Below are 23,733 nucleotides of genomic sequence, written 5' to 3'. Positions count from 1 at the left end.
ATTTGCCTTCCACATCGCAGTACAACAGCCATTCAAACCACTCTGGTCATGCCTGTTGCTATACGAACTTGAACCATCTCAAGCATCATTTGCTCTGTGCTTCAAGTCGCTGCTGATGACGCTGCTTCCGGCATCAGTTTTGGTTTTTAGTCTCTCTCTTCGTCTGATGCCTACCCTTTGACCTGTCCAGCATGGGAGGCCCTGCCAGTAGCTATGCTACCACTGGTATAGCTCTCAGGGTCCTTGGCATACTCAAACCCCCTCACCACGATAAGGTGGAGACACCCTATAGACACCTAAATAGTTGACATAATTTCCCAAAAATATTGATTATGCATTAATGACTTCTGGCAGACAGAAAATGTAAACATCAACTGTTGCCTTTACCACATCAGCAATAAATCGAGGTAAACGCTCTAGAAGGTCTAAAATTTCTGGTATTAATTCCAGGTTGTTTACTGAACCAAAATTCACTACACAAGAAAATAACAGACTGCTTCTATTGGGCTTTGGCTAAGACTAGAAAAAATATTCACTGAATGCAAGTTATCATTAAATACAAGAATATTACATAAGGATTTCAGTGTATTTAGGTGATTTTCACAATTCAAAGAGTTACAGACAGTATTACAACAATAATTCTAAAATTATAACAAATGTGTACAAATCTATACAAACAAACATTATATATTTTAAGTTACAGTAACTTCAAGGTCCATGGATTAGGCCCTCCAACAAGTATTAAAGTTATTTCATTTCAAAGAGTTGGTTTAAAATTGGAACTTTATTACAAAATATTGTTTGAGTATTATACATAATAGGATATCAAAAAATACAAGGCTTCCTTACGCAGGGAAGTGTGTCATAGCTTAATTTGCCTTAACTGGCATCTGTAGCACAAACTGACTTATTATACAACAATTTGAAAGTATGTTGAACTTCAATACTCCGACATGTTATGTTTATAACATTGCATAAACACCATGCAGCAATTTTAAAAATTCCTCTTACATTTACATGGCTGAAAGACAAAATCATGGCTGGCAAGGTATTGATCAAGAACCTTTCAGTATAACCGAATTGAGATAAATAAAAGCACAATATCTAAACATCAAACTTGAATTGGATTGTGGTCTACCAGATTATGTCAACATCTAGTTTTATTGGGGGTCACCAGTATTGAGGAGCCTGCAAAACTTAAGGTTCCTTCAAGATGAAGACCTTCTGGGATGCACTGCTATGTGCCTCTAACTTCAGGGTAGAACTGATGTCCAAGGTCCCATCAAATACTGGTAACCAGCTACCAGAGTATGATGGTGCCATAATCCAAAAGAACACAATCCAAATCTTTAGCGCCATAAAATTCTCATATTAACCCCAATGTTTGAAGGAGAGGAAAATGGTGATTTCACAAGCCTACTTTCCTACAAATATTAGCCCTGAATAAAAAGAAACATACAAAATACTTTACTTGGAGATATTAGTGCAAGACCATAATGTGAGATACACAGTAGAATTTGTATTCATATTTCTGTATTTCAGTCATGTTACAGATACGAGAAATTAACTAAAATCTAAGGGAAATTGGAAGCATTTTCCTGAACCAATTTGTACTACAATTAATGGCAGAGACAACAATCATCGTGACTCTGAAATGAGATATATGTATGTGTATTTAATTTATACAATCTGTTAACAAAATTTAATATCTGTTTTAACAGCAATAATAAAACGTCAGAAATATGAAATATTACCTTGTTGGAAAACTATGGTATGACATGTTATCATGTCCTGGAGGTAACACTGGGCCATCATGGGCCCATTCATACATTCGTGGTCCTTCTGATATCGCAGATGAGGGTGTTATTATCATGGTAGGAGGGCCTCCGGTACTAGATAAATACCCGATACTAGAAACAGGAACTCGGGGACAGTCCCGTAACAGGCTGCGCTTCACATGACGTTTGTACCTAAAATTCCAGAAACGTAGTTATACTATTCTAATGTCAGCACAATGATTTGTGAAATACATTTGGAAATAAAGTACAATTATAATCAGATTCAATGGTTTTGTTGAGTCAGGATAGCTCAGTCAGTATAAGGACAGTTTATGAGCTGGATATCTGACAAATCATAGCTCAACTCTTGGCAGGGGGAAGAGATTTTTCTCTTCTCCATGATGTCAAGACCAACTCTGGGGTGCTTCCAGCCTCCTATCAAGTGGGTATGGAAGCTCTTTCACCTGGAATAAAGTGGCAAGGGTATGAAGATAACCACTCACCTCCATTCATTACTAAGGTTAAAAATGCATGGAGCTATACCTCCACTCACACATTCCCACATGCATTTTCATGGTGTGATGGTTACAGAACTTCATGTAAATTTACCTTTACCTCACCTTCATTGAACTTCACTACCAGCAAGACCATTCTGAGAATAATAATTGTTTTTTGTGCATAAGGATAACCTACATCATTCCAAATTGCTGTCCAGCAATGGAACAGCGCTGTGTATGGATCACTCTATGCACTATAGAAACAACACAGCAAAATGAAAGGATTGTAATTACATTGTAATCCCTGCCTTATCAAATTTGGAGACTGTTTTTATATGCAAATTTAACATATACAGAGTGATTCACGAAGTTTTACCCCCACTTAGGGAGGGCACTCCTGAGGTAATTTGGAACAAAAAATGGTAATATACTAATGGTATCCAACTCATAATTAAAGAGATACAGTAATTTGAAAACTGGCAAAAAATCTTTTTTTGTTCGAATTTCAGTCAAAACAAATTAGAAATACAATACAAACGCTTTTTAAATCGTTAATGTTTTACGAAAGACACATTCTAAAACCATTTTTTTTTCAATTTCTTAATTTTGCAATGTGCAACATTTTTCGTCGATTTTGTGTTACAAAATTACATTATTTTCAGCATCCCATTCTGTAAACATACCAATGGTTGCAAATCACACCCTTCTATCAATCTGTTTCCTTTAAACTGTAGTGCTTTAGAACAACTGGATTTACATAAGATTTTCAAAAATGTCTCCCTGCACATCAACACAATGCATCACAGGAGTATGAACCACTCTGCCTATCTACCTACGCGCAACATTAAAACCGGTCTACCTTATCTGCTGACATAGCTGACTGGAACGTATGGTCGCCCACGCTGAAGCATAGCGCTGCATTCACAATGCTGTGTTTCTAAAATCTATTGTTACTCCGTAACTATTGAAAATCGACCACAAGTTTATATGGAAATTTTGCAGGAAATAACCCCAGGAATATGTACCATAAGCCGGGGAAAACTTCGTGAATCAGCCTGTATATCAATAGTCATTTAGAAAGAAACGATTGAAATTTGTTTACAAATAAACCACTGTAAAATGAAAGATGGTCAGCAGACATAGGGAAACATTAACTATATGTGTGCTTAGAAAAATGCATCTACCTTTGATAAAATGAACTCACTTCACCACAGGAAAAGATGGTAATGATACATACACAAAAATAACCTTACTCTGTGAGGTAATTGTGGTGTGATTATGAAGGACACGTGAATAACTATGGCAAATGTTACTTTCAGATTCTTACCTCCCATGTAAACAGCATGTGGTTATCCCTGCCATCAGTGCACCCAACCCAATGAAACATGCAATTGCAAGTACCCAGAGTTGAATCCAAGAGGCCTCAGCTTTAGCAATAAGGGGCGCACATCTCTGCAACACAGACATTTACTGATGAAATTACTTATTCCAGTACTCATAAATTAATGAAATAACCCAAGAAATTAAAATAATACTTCCTGTTTTAGCATTCAAAAAATATATATTCTCAACAGAAATACTGTTTAGTTGGCAATATTCACATTAATAATACTACAGAGTGATTCAAAAGTCAAGCAATCCAGCTGGAACTACAGTAAAACTTGGTTATAGCAACATCGGTTTCTGCGACACCTTGTCTATTGCGTCAAATATTCAACGGTACAAACTAATTCCTCATAAAGCAACTGTTTTTATACCTTGCTTAGTACGACATGCACAAATGCATCAACCTCGTATGTAACGTCATTTTCATTCCTGAATTTCTCTGATATAAACATTGAACATAATTTAGAAAGTGTGTATTGGGCAAGTAACAGGAAACAGATGAAGATAACTGATTACTGTACTCGTATCTAGGTACAGTAAGGCACAACAATTGATGTAATCTACTGTAATTTGGTGAGTAGGCCTACCTTTAATATACAGTATTAGTGCAGTGTGTATTGTCAGTGAAAAGCGCTGTAATATGTCTTTGATATTACACATTTGGGCAATTCCACGTTAATGTTACGTTAGTCTGTACTTAACTACGTATTTCACTAAAAAATGCAACATTTTAACTCGGTTTTTGGTAGATTTTTACGTGACTAACATAAGGCTACTGTGGAAGTGCCCATTTCGGTTACAACGACATTCGTTTATAACGACACTATTTTTAGCTCCCTTTGATGACGTTATAACCAAGTTCTACTGTATTAGTTTATTAACGTAAAGTAATCCTGCTATTGTAGTCTTATGTGGGCAGGAGAATTTGGGTATGTCTAAAGAAACTCTCTTTGAATATGCAATAGTGATGCAATAGTGACCTTGACAGTTTTATGCCATCACAAAACACACTGACTCTATTACACGCAACAAACGATTCAGTTGAATATATCAATACATCATGTTTCAGTATTGGTTGACCATCCTCAGGTGTGCACACACATCACACATATAATAAACATATTGCAGTATACTGCTGAATATGAAATCAAAATGAATCCAGTCTGGTCATATAATAGGGTTCAATTATGAATACACTCTGTGCCTGGGAAAATTACATGACTCTGCTCTCGTTATTAAGAAAGCACAAAAGGTGTCGGCCAGTTTGCTTCACAGTACCATGCAAGACTGAGTCACCACTACTGCCAAATGTTGCGTGTATAATTATATTCCATCACCATGTTGCATATTTCCAATACTGGGTCACATGAGTTTTGAATCACAATATATTCCTGGTTTCCATCTTGGAATTATATATCTGAAGATTATATATGTGCACATATTGATGGCTGTAGCTTGGCAACTACATTAATGTAATTCTGAGTATATCATTTCTGCAAAGGCATTGTCAGTGATGATGCAGTTTTATGAACAGTGGCTGGTGTCTATGTAGTTCAGAAAGAAAGAAAGAAATATCAGTACATTCTAATACAGATACAGAAAGAAGCATGAAACTTGGTCCTCTGCCAAATAAAACCTGGCTTACTTCAAAGTATGTGCTAAGAACAGAACTCGAGCTTAACTTTAAACCATTTTATGTCTGAATCACTAAATTCTTTAGAGGCACTAAAAACAATTTACAACCCACACATAATGCTTGCATAACAGGGTTTTAAGAATCGTTGTTAGAGGCGCCACAATCAATAGCAGGTACCTGTAGCATTTGAACACACATAGAGGACATCTTTCTTTGGTTATGAAATATGTAAAGACTAAGGATTTGTGCCTCCATCTTCATGGTTAAAAATAGTTCTTCAACCCTGAAGACAGGTAATTATGTTCCTCCAAAACACTGGTAAGAACTTCTACCAAACTGCACAGCATTGCATCATAGAAGACAGTAATGTTCACAGTCACTGCCATGAGAACCTCAAATTTCACATGTAATTATTATTAAATGACAAAAATCAGATACACAAGATTTTCAATTATGCCAAAGATAACCCCCTGAAGCTTCATATTGATATTTTTAGCCTTTCTTTGAAGAGCTGACCAAAGAGTAAAGCACTGTGTTTATTTCCAGCAGCAAATGCATCAGAACATACTACAGAAAATTCAGTGTAGGTTCTATAAAATGTGATTGATGAGCATTTGTCTGGGAAAGGCCATTATATTTGCATCATTTATGGCTATAACCTCATCTTATATTCTTGTTGCGAGGCATTACTTATTAGTCCTCTAAATATGTCTGAAAAATAGGGTTACCTGAACGCCTTGGACGTTGTACTTGTCATAAACATCATTCAGGTCAACGTTGTTAGGATCCTGAAGCAATGATTGCATATCATTAAGATCATAGCTTTCCTTACCAACCAACTGGAAACATGAGCTGGAACAAATATATGACCATGAATTATAATAACAACAACATAGAAACAAGATTGTGACATCTATTTGGCATGTGCTTGGTTCAAGTCTTGGCAAGGGCAAAGTCTAACCTGCACTCAGGTTCTTCATTGTTTTCCTCAGTCCCTCTAAATAGAATCCAGGATTTTTTTTTATTGCTAGTGGGGTGGGACTAAGTCCCTTGTACTGCGGCCACTTTTGGCCTATTGTACCAGCCCCAGATGATAGATGAGGGTGATTGTGGAGCAATTGGTGGAATGAAGATTGGCAGGGGAAACTGAAGTACCCGGAGAAGACCTGCCCTAGGGCCACTTTGTCCACCACAAATTCCACTTGACCAGACCCAGGATCAAATCTGGGCCACCACGGTGGGAAGCCAGCAACTAACCGCTTGAGCTATGGCGCGGCCCTAAAATCCAGGATAGTATCTTAAATTCGGCCATTATCAGTTCCTTCAACAGCCTTTCCAATTCATTAATCATGCTGCCATCCAGTGCCTAATAGTCTGAACTACCCAAATAAATTGCACCATTTCTCAGAGCATTTTTCCTGAATTTCCTGTATTTTCTCACTAATTTCTTGGAACACTTAAATAATAATAATAATATATTTTGTCTGCATGAGGGGGCTAACACATGGTATAATCCCAAAAATTTGGTCAAAAAGAAGAATTACAGGGGCTGAAAATATGTTCAAACATTCATGCCTTAGGTGGAATTCAAATTGAGAACACCAGCATTCATTCTGCATGAGACCACATAGGCCTTAAACTACACAACCACTACAATCAGAATAAGAATATTACTCTGATATGAAATACTAAAGATGCATTGCATTTATCTTAGCAGATGTTAAGAATATTCAACTTAACAGGAAGATTTAATTACAAGAAATGCTGACAAACCTTGTGCTGCTGAAATCAAGACTGCCATCTTCTTTAGCATAGAACTGTGTGTCATAAATGTTGAGACTGACAGGAAGCAACAGTGCCCTCTCTACTTCCCTCTGAAATTCATTAAGAACTCTCCTCACATCTGTTGGCGGTTTGCTGAACACAAACTTCAACAGATCTCGATCACGTAGCACAAATATCTAGAAGCAAAACAATAGGTTACATTAGTCAGTAGTTAGAGGTATTCAGTAAACAAAGGAATAATTTCTGAACTAAGGCTGATGTTGAAATATTTTAAAGACATATATTTTTACAAAAACATAAATTACACAATAAAATGCTTTTGCATGGAATTATAACAATATTTAATCAAATATATCTGCAAAATGTTATTTAATTATGTTACAAAAAATAAAAAGGGAATGTTCTCAAACCCTCAAGCCAATCATGGGAAAGCTTATAATATTAGTAACGATATTCAATGTGCCTCCTGTTGGCACACCAGGAAATGATTTTATGAAAGGTATTATATTCGTATTTAGCTACTAGGACATCTATATTCATTATAGCATTGCCCCAATTTGGCATGGATGTTCTACACTAGTAAAACAAAGAAGTGGAACAAAAAAAAATTGTGATTCGTGCCAGAAATAATATTTCATCAGAGAACAATTATAACAAAATATCATCAATTAAAGATTATGAAGAGATAACAGATGTAAACAGAATTGTAACACATGAAACCAAGCACTCAGCCCTACACAGTGACTTGTGGGAAGATGAAAATTGTTGAATTTTTGTGCCCCTTATTGGCCCCCATTAAGAATGTAACTACAGTATAAACCAACACAATCAAAGGCTCTGGAACCAACTTGCATGTTGCATAACTTAAGATAAATCAGGCAGAATAATGCTTGCATTCAGGAGACATATTACTTGTACTGCATATTCTGGGGGTTTTTATGTTTCTCTGTATCAGAGAGAAATTCCTGGAAAAAACCTTTACATATGAGAGCCATGGCTGGCTTCAGATTCCTTCTTTCTCTTCCATTATTCAGTCTGACCACTTATCTGACTGTTCTATTGACTAGTCTGGCAACTATGGCCACTCAGACTTTACAACTGTAGCAGAGTAAAAAGATGATGCAATGATCTGCTCTAATTTGCAGCATTCATAAATGAAGACACAGCCCAAAAGAGTGGTACTTAAAATAATTTACTGTATATAGTAATTTAGTCTATGAATGTAGACTATAACATTAATACAGTGTGCTCATGTTAGAGAGCTTACATCAATTCAACCTCACAGCATCTGATGTTGGTACTGTCTATTCAGGCCACACAGATATGGACTACTAATGGGATCAACAAGTCTATTATTTCACAAGTTATAAATAAACAGATTGATCTACTAATCTATAACAATTTCAAAACATGTAAGTTGTTGTGGAATGAACAAATGTATGGTCCCAATGGAGCCCAAAATCAAGAATGATTGTGCTTAAAAAGGCCACCAGAAAATTATTGCTGTTCTGGACTGTAACACTGCATTGTCTGGTGATAGTCAAATGGATGTTTCAGAGGCACATAATGCCTCCATCTTCACAATGAAAGAGTAAGCCAAGCAAGAAACCACTGTGAATCGGCTAGCAACTAGGCCCTGCTTGCTGCCTGCTTCATGTTCGTTCCTTGCTTGAATAATAAATATAAAATTATAATATTACAAACCTTGATTGTGGTGTTCACTTCTCTGCCAGCAACTTCAGTGTTGTTTGCAGTCACCTGCAACTCAAAGAAACCATCCACAAAGCCAACCATACTGCTGGCCGTTCTCAGTTCTCCTGTTTCATTATTAAGTCTAAATACTGTACTGTGATTGGCTGACACTGGCACTGTGTCTATAACTGATGGTGCCAGAGAGAAGAATGTTGAGTTGGCTAGCCTGTATGTGATAGGCTGAGAGTCTGAATCAATGTCAACAGCCTCCAATGTAAGAAGAGAAGTATCCACTGGCACATTCAGGCGAACACCTGAAAAAAAAAAAAAAACTGGTAATCTTTATGTTATGAACGGTTTGAAGCATTTGCAGTGATCATATGCAATGAAATCCTCTCAGGTGATCAGACATGTTAGTATCCAACATTTCAGACACTGTATCTGTTTCTCTTTTCAAGAGTTTATGTGATATTTCAAAGAAATTATGAGTAATGGTGTTCAGTTATGATACTGCAAGAAATGTTCTCATAGTCTACTCTACAAAGTAACAGCAGAAGCAGCGAAGTCCTGATGATATTGACAAAGACAGCGGTCACAGCAGTGGATAGTAACTCCATCTCCACATGGGCGATCACCTGAGAAGATTTTCATTGTGATTACATTATCTGTAAGAAATTAAAGAATAATAAAGATTTGTGAAAACAACCAAATGGGTATTTTCATTATTCTATCAGTTGTTATTGTACTTATAATGATAAATGTATACAGTGATATCACATGAATATTGTTATGAAGTGTAAGAATGAGATGAAAATGATAATAATGGCATTTATATCTATTCTCTGTAATTAAATATAAAAGTAAAATTTTTATGAGTGTGAGAATTGAATTACATTCACAAATAAGCAGAGGTACCCATTCTTCACCCAATGTTGTTGCTTTCTTCATTCATATTATCATAATATATAGTAGCTAAAACATTAAAAAATGTGAAATTAAAATTTACATGTGACTGAAAAAAATGTTCTCTTGAAATATTTTCAACATGCTGTTATTGCCATGGCTACAATATATACTGGCAAGAATATGCAGTAAATGTCATATCTATGGGTATTCTTCACTGAGCACAAAAACAGGAAACTGAAAAGTTACATCTACAGTAAGAACCCTGCTTCAGGTTTCTTTGGGTATGGGCGGATCTGAATGCAAAAAAATTAGAAAATTCTTAAATATGCGAAAGTTAACACTGAGATTGTTGACTTTGAACCACTGGAACTGATGACCATTAATTGGAGATTCCATTGCATATGGTTATTTCCTTTGTTAACGTCACAATACATAGCAGATAAAATTTTAAAGAAGGAACAATATTTAAGATAAAAAAATAGAATATATTTATATAATTTGAGCATGGTTTTGTATGGGGCTGAAACTTGGACACTTAAGGCAGTAGATCAGAAACACCTGGAAAGCTTCGAAATGTGGCGTTGGAGAAGGATGGAGAAGATCAGTTGGACCGATTATGTGAGAAATGAAGAAGTGTTATTTAGAGTCAGTGAGCAGAGGAATATCCTACATGAAATAAGAAAATGGAAGGCTAATTGGATTGGTCATATCTTATGCAGTAACTGCCTTCTAAAAGAAGTTATTGAAAGAAAGATAGAGGGGTGGACAGAAGTGACCAGAAGACGAGGAAGAAGACGTAAGAAGATGCTGGATGACCTTGGGGACAGAAGAGGATATTCTCATTTGAAGGAGAAAGCTCCAGATCCCATTAAGTGGAGGAACTGTTTTGGAAGAGACTGTGGACCTGTCATCTTGACAGATTACTGATGAATGAATGAATGAATTCATATAATTAAAAAATAAGACTAGGAATGAGGATTTCAACAACATCCAAAAACTCTACTTCAATATTTGCACATCAGTTTAACAGACATGACTACCATATATATTGGCAAGAGCACAGCATAATCCCCATACCTTTCATGTTCTCTAGTGGTTTTGCAGTAGGAAATTGAAGAAACAAAACACATTGTATACATATATATATATATATACATATTGGCCTAAGACCAAGTTGTGACTTAATGGGTATGTTATGCCTCTGGAAGGTAGATGTTGACTTCACAATGCAGAGGTATGGTTTCAGTCCTATGGAAGTCAATGTGGGATTTTTAATGGACAAGTGGAAAGATAATATTTTCTTCTGTCACCACCCAATTAGTTAGCATGATATCACAACAGTGGCTCACTTCTGACCTGGCACTTGCTGCGCCAGGTAATTAAGTAAGTTCACTTTTTGCCTACTTTCCTTATTCTGGAAAAAAAAAAAAAAGCTTAAGAGATCACCTTGCTCTCTCTCTGTCATTCTATCTGAGTATTCCCCTTAATTTTTTTAGAAGACTTATTAGAGCACTTTGTTATCTGTGTGTCTTCATGTCAGTGTGATTGTGTGTCATGTGTCAGTGTGGTTGTGTGTCTGGGTATCCCCCTTAACTTTTTAATTTTCTGTGTGGTCCATGTAATATCAAAGGCAAATAGGTTATTATTTACACCCAGAACTTTATATTGAATTGAATTGAATTGAATTTATTGAATTTAGTAGGTTAATACCTCTGGATATGGAACAAGTCAAAATAATACCTGCTGGTACAGGTAATTTTATCTTAAACTAATATAGCTTAACTCTACATTATTCTCTATTTACATTGAGGTATTCATCTACAGAGTAGAAGGAATGAGCATGCAGATATTTCTTTAGCTGTGATTTAAAATGTTTAGCATCATTACTCAAGTTTTTGATAAAACTTACATAGTATATATAATTATAAAACTTACCTATAGTGATATTATCTTTTGTGAAAACCAGCTTGTTGTCATCAATATCCAATACTACAATCTTAACTTGCCTTTCTGATGGATCCTATAAGCGAAAACAAATTATTATGAGTCTACACCATAAATAAAGAATCGTTCATTCTGAGATTTGAGGTTGTCTTGGCAGCAAATATGAAAATTACTATCTTCTGGATTGTTGTGACACCATGTAGTCAAGTAGAAAAGTAACAGCATTTTCAAAGAACCTGTTGCCTCCAATTTTATAATAGACTGGGTTAATATTGCAATAATTACTAAAGGTAACAGGTTTCTCTGGTGCCCTAACATCTCACACAGTCATTCTAGTAACCTCCAAATACTGGTAATAGTTTCTGCCACAGAGATGGAACAGCAATTTTTTCTGTAACACTGGTACCATTCTGTTGGACTAGGCAGTGTCACATCCAGAAAGCACATCTTCATTGCTGTCAGTTTCCCACTAACAACACAACATGCCAAGGCTGTCCTTAAAATGTAGGACATAAGAAATGGAGAGGGAATCAGTACAGCAATACAGACACTACTAGCTGTTGAACTGAAAAGTTACTGGCAGAATTCAACATCATTGAGAGTGTGTCATTGTAAGGCATTGACATAGACTGTTGTGTCATTAGGAAGTTACAAAATTCAACATGCAAAGGGAAGCAATATCATGATACTGGAAATCTCATAGAACACACCGCAAACTCTCTTCTATTAGGCTTCCTTCTCAAGTTATGACATAAAAAGGTAAAAAAAAGTAAAGATATCCCAGTAACAGGCTGTGGAGGACCATAGGGTTGTGAAACGTCGAGGTTCCCACATTTTCTAGGCAATGGGCTCCCAGATGGCAGCAAGGTTGTCAGCCCTACATACCAGCCACCCTTTACCCCCAAGAATATTCCTGGTACTCATTTCTGTTAGAGGCTGAGTTGAACCCAGGGCCATAGTGTGGCTGGAAGGATTAGGTCAATTGAAAAAAGCCAATAAAACTCATCAGGACTTGAACCTGTCACCTTCTGGCTTGTCGCATAGTGCTTCAACCAACTACACTACCACTCCTCACCTCTCAAGGTATGACATACCTAAAAAATATTTTAGACAGAATATTACTAGGTTTTGAAATAAAGTGGCTCCTAATCACATAGTACATAAATTTAGATCCTTCCAGAGTCTGACCTCAGTGTTCACTCTGAAGGAGGGTTTACTATCAAGCAGCAGACTTCCTGTTGTAGAATACTCAGTCCTGCTGTGGAAGCTGAGGAGACCCAAGAAGAACCCTGTAAATGACAGCTGTGCAGGTGTGGTGATGGTGTGACAGGTTAACACTGGATGTCAGTAATGCTTTCAAATGAAGCTAGCAAGAAACTGAAGAGGGAACACTGAAGGAAGAAAGATGAGATTGTAGACTTACCAACGTAAAACAGGAACAGGGAATATTTTGGAGTATATGTTTTGATTTACCAACATCTTGAATCTGCTATTTTGTAACTGACAGACTTCATACAGGTAAGGAATCACTTATTCCCAGATGGAATATTAAAATATTATATTTAATGGAATATTCTATACGTTAAAGCTTTTACCTGTCTGTTATACTGTTTCCTCAAACTATGAGGTTTGGCAGATTTCTTGAAACACTTCACGGTCAATAAATGTTCCGAGGCTGTTTCTCGATCAACTCTCTTTGCTACAGTAATCATCCCCTTGTTGTCTGATGTGCGGTTTATAGAAAATAGTCCATCCTCATTACCATCTGCAAGATCATCACATGCTTCATAAGAATAAATATTTTTGAACTATAATTAGCAAGGATATTAAAATATTCCCATTCAGATTAATATCCTTGTGTGTTTAAGAAAATTACTAATGTTAACTGCCTCTTCAGGTTCTTGTTTCAAAGGTGTAACCAATTTGGAACACATTTTCTAATGCACTATTTCTGGATCTGAATACTTCACTGGTACAAATATGTTTTACAAAGCTAATCATATTACAGGTACACACAAACACACACACACATATACATATATATATATATGTACCATCAACATAGAACATTGTATACAGTTGTTACAAATTACATACAATATCTTAATACTGTAACGTGTCGGCAAACCAGAGGGGTAACTTCTATGGAAACGCTACAATAGACCGTTACAGAGGAGACAACAATTGCTCCATGGTAATTCTAACAGGAGTCTCCATGGTTATAACGGAGGGTTCGTTGCCTAACAGCGGGCAAGGTTATAGATAGCCCAGCTTCAGCGAAAAACAGTGCGTCTCGGAATAGCATTCGAAGAAGAAAGTCGCGGAATAGTCTTCGAAGAAGAAAGCTCCGGATCGCCTGTCTAAGAAGTCAGTTTGGAATATCCGTCTAAGGAGTCGGTCTCGCCGGAATATTGTGAGCAGTGATTGTAGCACTGCAAGTGTAAACGCCTGTAAAGTGTGTGTAAAGTGTGAGTGAAAGGAATAAATCCGCTATATTGGGACAACGGCGTGAAGTTATTTGTAGCGTGACACACAAAACACGCTACAATACTTTTTTTTTATTACTAGTGGGGTGGGACTAAGTCCCTTGTACTGTGGCCACTTCTGGCCTATTGTACCAGCCCAAGATAATAGGTGAGGGTGATTGTGGAGCAATTGGTGGAATGAAGATTGGCAGGGGAACCGAAGTACTTGGAGAAAACCTGCCCCACCGCCACTTTATCCACCACAAATCCCACTTGACCAGACCCAGGATCGAACCTGGGTCGCCGCTGTGGGGAGCCAGTGACTAACCACTTGAGCTATGGCATGACCTTATCTTAATGCTTACAAATATATGTTTCACACTTAAAGAGTCACCTATATGCTACAATACATGTCTCTTAATAGAACTGCTATTAACTTGCGTAAGTTGCTTAGACTAATATACTTGTAAACTTAATTAACAGACTTAAATATTAAATTCAGAGTTAAATAAAAAAGCAGGGGAAAAGAATTTTCGCTTCCCCTCCATGTCCAGAATGGTTTGGGGTCCATTCAGCGTCACATCCAGTGTGAATAACAGGCTCCTTCCCTAAGCATAAAGCAGCTGATTACCCACCTCCATCTGGTGCCAATGTAGAGAATGCATGGAGATATACATCTCAGTGTAGTGGTGCTTATGAAATTCAGCACAGAGACTTCACTTGTGTATGACCAGTCCTGTTATGGACTGACAGAAGACTGTCTTCATGCAGTGCAACTAAACAGAACTAAACACTACCATCACATGCTTATTCTGAAATATCTCTCTATCCAAATATTCACAGACAAATTTCGTACCTCCATACCCAAGCACAGTAGATCAAAAAGCTAAAAAAATGTAAAGATGTTCCTGTGTTTAACTAATTAAGCACTATATCATGAAGAAGTATGGGGCAATGGGTATATAGATCCATGCATTCTTAACATTGGCAATAGTGAATGGTCGGCTTCACAACCTGGTCATTTTAGCCCCAGAGAAATTGCACATGGCACTCACTGTATAGAGGGTTGGGTGGGTCTCAAAATCAGACTGGATGACATGTGAAGGAGAAAAATCTTGCTCTACTGGGACTCAAACTCTGACCCCTCAGGATAGCACAGTTGGTGTAACAACTGGCAATGGGCTGGACAGTAAATCGATTGAAATGATTCATTTCAGGACAGCCAGGGTGAATATGAATGTATGTTTAATTTGCATGCTTATGAAAAGAGTCAGCATTCTAAATGATTAAGTATCTCATAGCTGATCTTTTCTCATTAAGCTCATGATGACTTTGGTGATTATGATGAAGCAGAGTAAGGCTATGAGGCCAAAATAATGCAGATATACATAAAAGGAGTTCTTTGTGCATTGCACTCTGTGTAAAGTGATGGCGATGTGTGTACAATGTGTTGAAAAAGGCAAAAATGCTAAGAACAGTTGCCCTTTTCTCCACAGATGACGTCCACTGAGACTGACTTACATGTTATAAGGTAATCAATCATGCCATTTTCACCAATGTCCTCATCAACTGCTGTGACATTTCCAACCTTTGAACCAACATTCATTTCTTCATTCACAGTCATGATCTGCGGTTCATCATCCTAATAAAAATAACAAGAACATCCGCAACATAATGATATGCGAAGACTTTACTTACACATGTGGTATGTATGTGATCAGAATACAAGCAAGTGTATGCCACTATGAAGTTCAGAATCTTTTATCAATCCATCACCTATCAAGAAATATAATATTAAGTATACAAATACACAATTTCACCTTTCCTTTTTATTGGTGAGGAATTTGTTTCCAACCCAAAAGAAAGAAAATATTTGAAGGAGTTTGGTGTAGAGTGCTGAAGGGAATATTTTTACCTACAAGGAAGAAGGTAACAGGAGACTGAAGAAATCTGCATATTATAGAGTTTCATTATTTGTTCACTTCCATAAATATTATTATCATGACCAAACCAAGGAGTATGAGATGCGCAGGGCTTGTAGCACACATTAGAGAGATGGAGAAATACATATTTCTGGGAGCCCAGTTGACAGTGACAACTTGTAGGAAGTAAGTGTACTTATTTATCTGCAGTTTTTTTAATCCAGACTGTACACTGTTGAATGACTGGATGATACTGAATAATGAACTGGAAGGAATGTGGAAGGAAGCAATCACTGCCTAAGTTAGGATAATATCCCAGCTGAGATTTGAACCAGGCACCTCTTGAATACAGATTAGAAGCATTACCACTTGAGCCAAGATGCTCACTAAGCAATTATAGATGATAAAGTAACATTACATTTGATCTTAAAGCAATTGGATGTAAGTGCACAAAGTGAATTATCCCTGCTCAGGACAGGAACCATAGCAGGTTCTCTGTGAACATGGCAATGGGTCTTCTGATTTAATAGGAAATGTCAAATTTTTTGATAACTGATCAAGTATTGGCTTCATAGATCACTGTGGTCATGGTGCAAGGGCCAAGAAGGCCCGCCCCTTTTACATTATTCATTCATTCAAGTATGACTTCTAAGGAAGGGTTCTGCTCCATGGAGTTTGTCAACTATACTCTGTCATTTTATCACAATACACTTTGGCATAAAATATGTATGCAATGTGCCACAAAGCAATACAGTCCCAATTTTAAAATCTTGGAGACTAAATATTCGATTACATAGCAATTACAATAAATGCTTAAGTTTCTTCTGCGTTTGATGCACTTTCCTTAACAAGTATCCATCCTTTTTAAACTGATGGAGTCCATTTATATTCTAAATTGTGTTGCAAGTGAATAATTGTTAAACTTTATTTTACATTCATCTTCCATAGAATTTTTTTTTTGCAGTTTTCATTTAAATATTTTAAAATATGACTTCACATTCCACATATGTCAAAATTACCAACTTATATAAGTCTGGCCTTGAGTGGACATAGTAAAATAAAGTACTGGTATCATATATATGTGTGGTGCATATGTCTTATGTGAATAAATCTATTACAAGTTGTTGGCCATTACTCAAACATTACTGACAGCACTTACCAATCCACGTATAAACAGAGGCTTGTGATCATCGATATCAAGCACTTGAACCTGTAACACTCTGCTTGCTTGCTGAGGAGGTTCACCATTGTCTTGAATAACAATGATCAAAGTATAATTTTCCTTTTGCTCTCGGTCAAGCAACTGCCTTGTGCTGATGAGTCCACTCTTACCATCTGAACATAATATAAACAAAAGTTAGTTTACTGTATGGGGATCCTCCTCCTGGAAGAATATAGATGAGTCATGCTCAAATGGGGTCACTAATTTGTGTCTACATTTGTATGTCTATGTTGATCTCATTCAGTCCAACAAAAAGGTATGAATGGATTCTTACTAACCTGTAAGATATAAATCCATATATAAACAAGCAAAAATTTATTAAATATAAATACGCTTATACTCGGAAAATATCAAATATGTAAACTGAATGTATTGAGGAAGGCCTTCCAGTGGTGAGGAGATCCTATCCCAGATACATGCAGCAAGAACCATTTTCATCTGTCTGGTATAATTAACTGCATGGAGCTGAGTCCTTCTTGAGAAGCAACCAGCTATCTGGCCATACAAGAAATTCCCAAAATTTTATGGAACCTGAAGGTTCATTGCCATGTTCCACTGGTTCCTGTCCTGAGACAGATCAATCTGGTCCATATCACCCCATCCTATTTTAATATCTACGATCTACTTTAATATTATCCTCTCACCTATGTCTAGGTCTTCCTAGTAGTCTCTTTCCTTTTGGCTTTCCTACTGAAGCTTTATATGCATGCTACATGCCATGCCCATTTCATCCTCCTTTCCTTGATCATTCTAATAATTCTTGGAGAAGAGTACAAGTTATAAAGCTCCTCATTATGCAATTTTCTCTAACCTCCTACCACTTCATCCTCTTTGGTCCATATATTCTCCTTAACACTCTGTGTTCAACTACCTTCTGTCTATGTTCTTCCTCTAACATCAGAGACCAGGTTATTCATACTCAAGAAGTGCAAAATTAAATGTGTAAAGCAATATAATGAGGAAGGCCTTTTGTGCAGATAAATGTAGCCAGTAACATTTTCCTCCATCTGGTATGTAGGTTAAGGCTATACGTATAGCCCCTCCACCAATATACAACCATACATGTACAGGTGTTTCACTTTCAGCAACTGCATATATCTACACAGTCCCTCTATCCTGTGTTCATGTTGTGGTACCAGCCTGTTCTTGCACACTTACATATTATTTGAGATGAATAAATGAAATGGCTTCCTTACCAATATTGAATGCAGATGCATCCAATCCATCATCTAGGAATTTATATGAGACTCTACCATTTGGTGTATTTGGATCATCAGGATCTGTAGCCATCACTTGGAAAACTGGTGAACCAATTGAAGAATTCTGCAATGCAACATAATATTGAAAATAATTTACAAATAATTAATTTTCAAATAATCATATGGGACCTCATCTGAGCTGTACTCAGAAACCAAACATTACTGATACATAGAACATTTTGTGGTAAAATTACTTATGTTTATTACATGTTGACACAGATTTCTCTACTGCATATCATCCAACTAAAATCTCTTCAATGCCTTTGTTTAGCTTTGTAATATCAGTTTCCTAAATCATTAAATTCCAGGAATGATTTGACTTACGGTACAGAATTATGCAAGAAATCAGCTACATAGTACCTACACTTTATTACAGTTCTATCCAACTAACAACAAGGAGAAGAGCCCTTGAGGTGTTAATCATCACTCAGCTACTCAAGAAATTCCATGCCTTATATGCAACCCAAATTTCATTACCATGTTCTTGAAGACCACTCTGGTCTCAGTCCAAAGCCAAATGAATCCAATCCACATCTTCCTACCCTACTCCTTTACGACCCATTTAATATTGTCTTCCCATCCATGCTTAGGTCTTCCACGTGGTCTCTTCCCTTCATGCTGTCTGATCGGAATTTGTATGTATTTTTAATCTCTCACATTTATGCCACATTCCTTGCCCAAGATTCAAATCGTGGTGCTCTTCAGTACGCAGAACTTTCCAGCTCCCCATTACTTCCTCCCTCCTAGGTCCAAATATTATTCTAATCACATTGTTTTTAAATGATCTTAGTCTACAGAATAAATAAAATAATACTATCAAATGTATCCAACCAGATAATTTTTATGGTATTCTTATATTTATTTTAAAGTAAAGAATGTACTCTTAATAATGATTTCTATTAGATCTTAAACTATGCACTTCCCTTAGTCTCAATTCTACCACACATTTTGATTTTATTACATTCAATGAATGCAGAAACTTCCAGAGAGAAAAATATTTCTAAAATAGGGGAAAAAAAAATAAAAAAAATGATGAAGCTAGTGTTCCACTACCTGAATGTTATATGTCAAATCTCTGTAACAACAATGCAAAAAGGATTCGTACTTTTCCATTTAAATTAAAATAAAGTTATCTGGATGCTTTAAAGGATTGCTTCTCATGAAACCTAATCACTGCAAAAGCATTTTTTCATTATTCTAAAAGTACAACACATTTTGATCAAGGCACTACCTAACCCAGCAGCCTGCACTGAATTTAATTGACCATTCTTGTGCCCAATAGCAGAAGATATTAATTTAAAATTCATTTAAATTTTGAAGTATCAAACTACATGGAATCAAACAGAACATCAAAGAATTCGTAAGAGAAACCTCACCTCAGAAACTTTAGCAACTTCATTGAGTGTTGGTCGAATAAAGAGTGGAACTCCATCATTGGTGAAAACATCTCCTATAAATATGCTAAGTGGCACATCCGTTGATAAGGAGGGGTTCCCTCCATCCTGGGCTCGCACCATCAGATGGTAGGGTTCTGTACGACCTTTGCCAGTCAGAGCCCTCTGTGTAGTGATATGTCCCGTGGTATGATTGACTGCAAACAATCCACTGGCCTCTCCTTCATTGGATAGATCATAGGTTACTTCTCCGCCAGCTCCATCATCAGGGTCCACTGCTGTTACAGTAATAACATCGGCACCTACTGCTACATTTTCTGGCACAACTGCTGAGTATATGTGCTTCGTGAATGCTGGAGCATTATCATTCACATCAAGAACATCTACTGATACCTGAGAAAACATTTTAATGTTAAGAAATATATTTGTTTACTAACTTATTAATCTATCATCAATAAATAAATTTTTGTATACATAGTAATATTAAAGAAGGATGGAAGTAAGAAAGAAAGGAAGGAACTAAAGTTATGAAAGGAATAAAAGAAAGGGGTGTGGGATGAAGGTATGCGAGAAATTACTTTCCCCATAAGACTAAATCTGTGTATTCACCAAAGTCATAGACAGAAACAGACTATATTGAGACATTTAATGAACATGTATTAATTCAATATCATATTTGTGTCTTTGTTTAAAACCGAACGCTGTAGTTAAACTGTATAATCCATAAACAAAGACAAAAAGAGTTCTGATTAAGTTTTCTATGAGTATTATATTGTTATTAATAAATTTGGCTTATTTTCTCAAATTTCTCAAGTGAAAATGATGGAAAAGCTTCTGGTCATTGTGCAATTATATTTTATGTGATTAGCTGATGCACTACTACTGAAGACAATGCTTTACAAACATGAATAAAATGTAACCAGTCACATGATAAATAACAAAATGAAAGTGAATAACACAACGGTTAAACAAAACGAAACCTATTTATTAGGGAAGTGAAGTAAACTTTGAATTAAAAACTGATAGCTAGAGCAACAGAAAAATAGAGAAGAGCTCTAAATGTTATATACTTATAAAGTGATTTTTGAAAAAAAAAAAAAAAAACACAGAGATAGTAAAAAGATGCTCTGTAAAGAAAATGGCTAAACCAAAGATCCTGAAATGTCTATTAAAATAAACCTTTATCAGAAGGAAACCTATTGAATGACCCAGAACAAGATGTTTCAGCCAGGCACTGGAAGAACAGAAGAAAAAAGTTGCTGCTGATAAGAACTGGAATAGGAAAGATTGTGGGAATAAAGAAAAAAACTGGAGACTTTTCATCCATCAACCTGTAAAGAACAAAAACAATCCTAGAGAAAGAAGAAGACAGTTACAAGCACTCACCACAGCACTAGACTTGCGCTGTTCACTGCCGCCTTGCGGAGTATCTGATGCCACAGCAGTGAACCTCACTACTGGCTGCTTCTCCCTATCCAGTGTAACACCTGGAGCAATTTGAATCACCCCTGATACAGGATCAATAACAAACAATGCAGCACTTTCTCCACTCAAGGTGTATCGAACAGCTCCATAACCTGTTTTGTTATCATCCATATCCAGATCATTGGCTCTCACAGTTAATATTGATTCAGGATATTTTGCAGACTCAAACACTCTGGTTTTATAATTCTGCAACAGAAATATGTTAACAAATTAGAACTAAAGAAATTCACTCACTCACTCATAGAGCTGAGCCCTCCTTGAGAAGATGCCAATTGTGCAGCTACTCAAGAACTTCCCAGCATTTTATGGAACCCAAAGGTTCATTACTGTGTTCACAAGAGCCCTCCACTGGTCAACATTATGAGCCAGATCAATCCCATCCATACCATACCCATCTCGATCTTCCCAGTAGTTTCCAACCTTCTGGCCAAAATTTCTTAAAGAATGATCTTTTGCGTTCAACAGTATCTATCGTATGGTGATTTGGGTTCCAATTATATATTTAAAATAAAATCTAGAACAATTCTAATGATGGCATAACAGTCTACATCACCATCTGATCAACTTGATACATTCTCAAAGATGTTTTTTACTCAGACATGAATAACAAAGAATCAGCTATGACGATAGCAGGCCATGGATGCCCGTAGGATTGTGAGACATCGAGGCTCCCACATTTTCTAGACAATCAGCTCACAGCACGTGGTGAGTTTGTAAGCCTTATGCGCCAGCTGCCATTTACCCCACAGGAAGATTCCTTGTACTCATTTCTCTTAGAGGCTGAGTCAACCCCAGGGCCATAGTGCAGCTGGAAGGATTATGTCAATTGAAAAATCTAATGACCTCAACAGGAATCAAACCCAAGACCTACTGTCATGTAGCATAGTGCCTCAACCAACTACGCTACTGCACACCCCTACATTAATAATAACCAGAAATTATTTATAATTCCCTGCTGGTGATTTTGTATCAAGACCAGTCAATTCATAGTAACCGAATTACTCATTTATTGGTATTATAGCCACACTATCTGATATTAGCTTATGTAGTGCTTACAATGAAATTACTGTAATATTTATACGAATTATGTATGTAAAAGAGAGTCAATTGTTCTTAGTTTAAAAAATTAATTTAAAAGACACTTCTAAACATAATTAGAGGCAAAATAAACAAGTTCTCAAATTAAAACAACACTTCAATTTTCATTTGTTCATACCTCTTGAGAAAATTGTGGACTATTGTCATTTATGTCTTCAACTTGAATAACCACTGTTGCTTCCGTGGTCCTGCTCTTATCATCAGAAACAGCTCGAACTTGGAAACTCAATGACTGAAAGTAAATGTGCATGTATTAAAAATAAAGAAATACATTTGACTTTCATGTATTTAACTCATAGCGTAATATTCAGAATAAGATATTATAGTAGGAAAAAGACTGTAATTGTTTATGAATGTTTGTTCTGATGTGATAATCTGAGCTTTAATTGCATTGTCAGTCTTTTTAGATAGACAAGGGGTTGATAAATACAGTCACATGGTTGCCAATGGTGAGCAAAAGATTTTGGCCAAAAACTCTCACCTGGTAATCGTGGGTTTACTTTTGGAGTTCTCGGTTACTTGTAGCTCAGAGGAAATGGCAAACCACATAAAATGAGGATTTGGATAAATATAAATATTGAGTTAAAATTACTAATCTCTTTCTTTATGTCATGCTTGACTTCCATAACTTAATCATGTATACCAATTGCAGGTGACAACTAAAACAAGGCACCAGAAAAGAAAACTATCTGCTATTTTCTGGCAATGAAAATATTTGTCTAGTTACAAGATATTTCAAAATATTTTTATCCATGATTTAGGCCACACTAAATTCAAAATGTATCAGATATTTACCTACTTATTTATGGGCTTCAGCTACAAATATGAGGTTTAAAATATAAACAATCAGACAAAAGAAGGTACATAATCACTAAAATAAGTGTGACTAGCTTCTGGGCTTCTAATTTAATAAACACCATCCAGTCTCTGAGTAATGCATGAAAACATTGTTAGAAATAATTCTCCAAAAGGCCTTCCATTTTGTCACCATATTGTTATGAATGCCTTCAAGTATACAACACTAATTTAGTGAGACTTTTTGTTTCACAAACATCACTGTGTCACATGAGGCAAGAAAAGTGAAAGTTTGTAGTACTTCTATTGCTTCTTGTTTGGCTAGAAACCATTTTACCACAAGCATCTGTGGGAAAGCTCTTTGTCATAATGTAAAATAAATCTGCCTGGTCATAGATCTGATTTTTGCAAAACAATCATAAAAATGTAAGGTAGGCCCCCACACTGACATGCGTCAAGACATGTAACA

At 36.3% G+C, this 23,733-nt stretch overlaps 1 protein-coding gene across 1 annotated transcript in view; it reads right to left on the bottom strand.

The window, feature by feature from the left end:
• Positions 1-1,035: 1,035 nt before the first annotated feature.
• LOC111861700 (cadherin EGF LAG seven-pass G-type receptor 3) overlaps positions 1,036-23,733 on the bottom strand; it is a gene marked incomplete at its 5' end in the record, with an annotated part of 37,268 nt that continues 14,570 nt past the window's right edge. Inside the window, 13 exons of the mRNA XM_023846477.2 lie at positions 1,036-1,970; positions 3,603-3,727; positions 6,026-6,149; positions 7,071-7,258; positions 8,787-9,088; positions 11,616-11,700; positions 13,220-13,389; positions 15,611-15,731; positions 17,171-17,346; positions 18,430-18,556; positions 19,869-20,279; positions 21,273-21,557; positions 22,588-22,701. Coding sequence (XP_023702245.1) covers positions 1,751-1,970; positions 3,603-3,727; positions 6,026-6,149; positions 7,071-7,258; positions 8,787-9,088; positions 11,616-11,700; positions 13,220-13,389; positions 15,611-15,731; positions 17,171-17,346; positions 18,430-18,556; positions 19,869-20,279; positions 21,273-21,557; positions 22,588-22,701 — 2,448 coding nt within the window. The remainder of the gene's footprint in view (positions 1,971-3,602; positions 3,728-6,025; positions 6,150-7,070; positions 7,259-8,786; positions 9,089-11,615; positions 11,701-13,219; positions 13,390-15,610; positions 15,732-17,170; positions 17,347-18,429; positions 18,557-19,868; positions 20,280-21,272; positions 21,558-22,587; positions 22,702-23,733) is intronic.

The sequence above is a fragment of the Cryptotermes secundus genome, unplaced genomic scaffold (assembly GCF_002891405.2).
Source record: "Cryptotermes secundus unplaced genomic scaffold, Csec_1.0 scaffold201, whole genome shotgun sequence".
Taxonomy (NCBI): domain Eukaryota; kingdom Metazoa; phylum Arthropoda; class Insecta; order Blattodea; family Kalotermitidae; genus Cryptotermes; species Cryptotermes secundus.
Note: the sequence above shows the minus strand (reverse complement) of the source record. Positions and strands in the feature narration are given on the sequence as shown.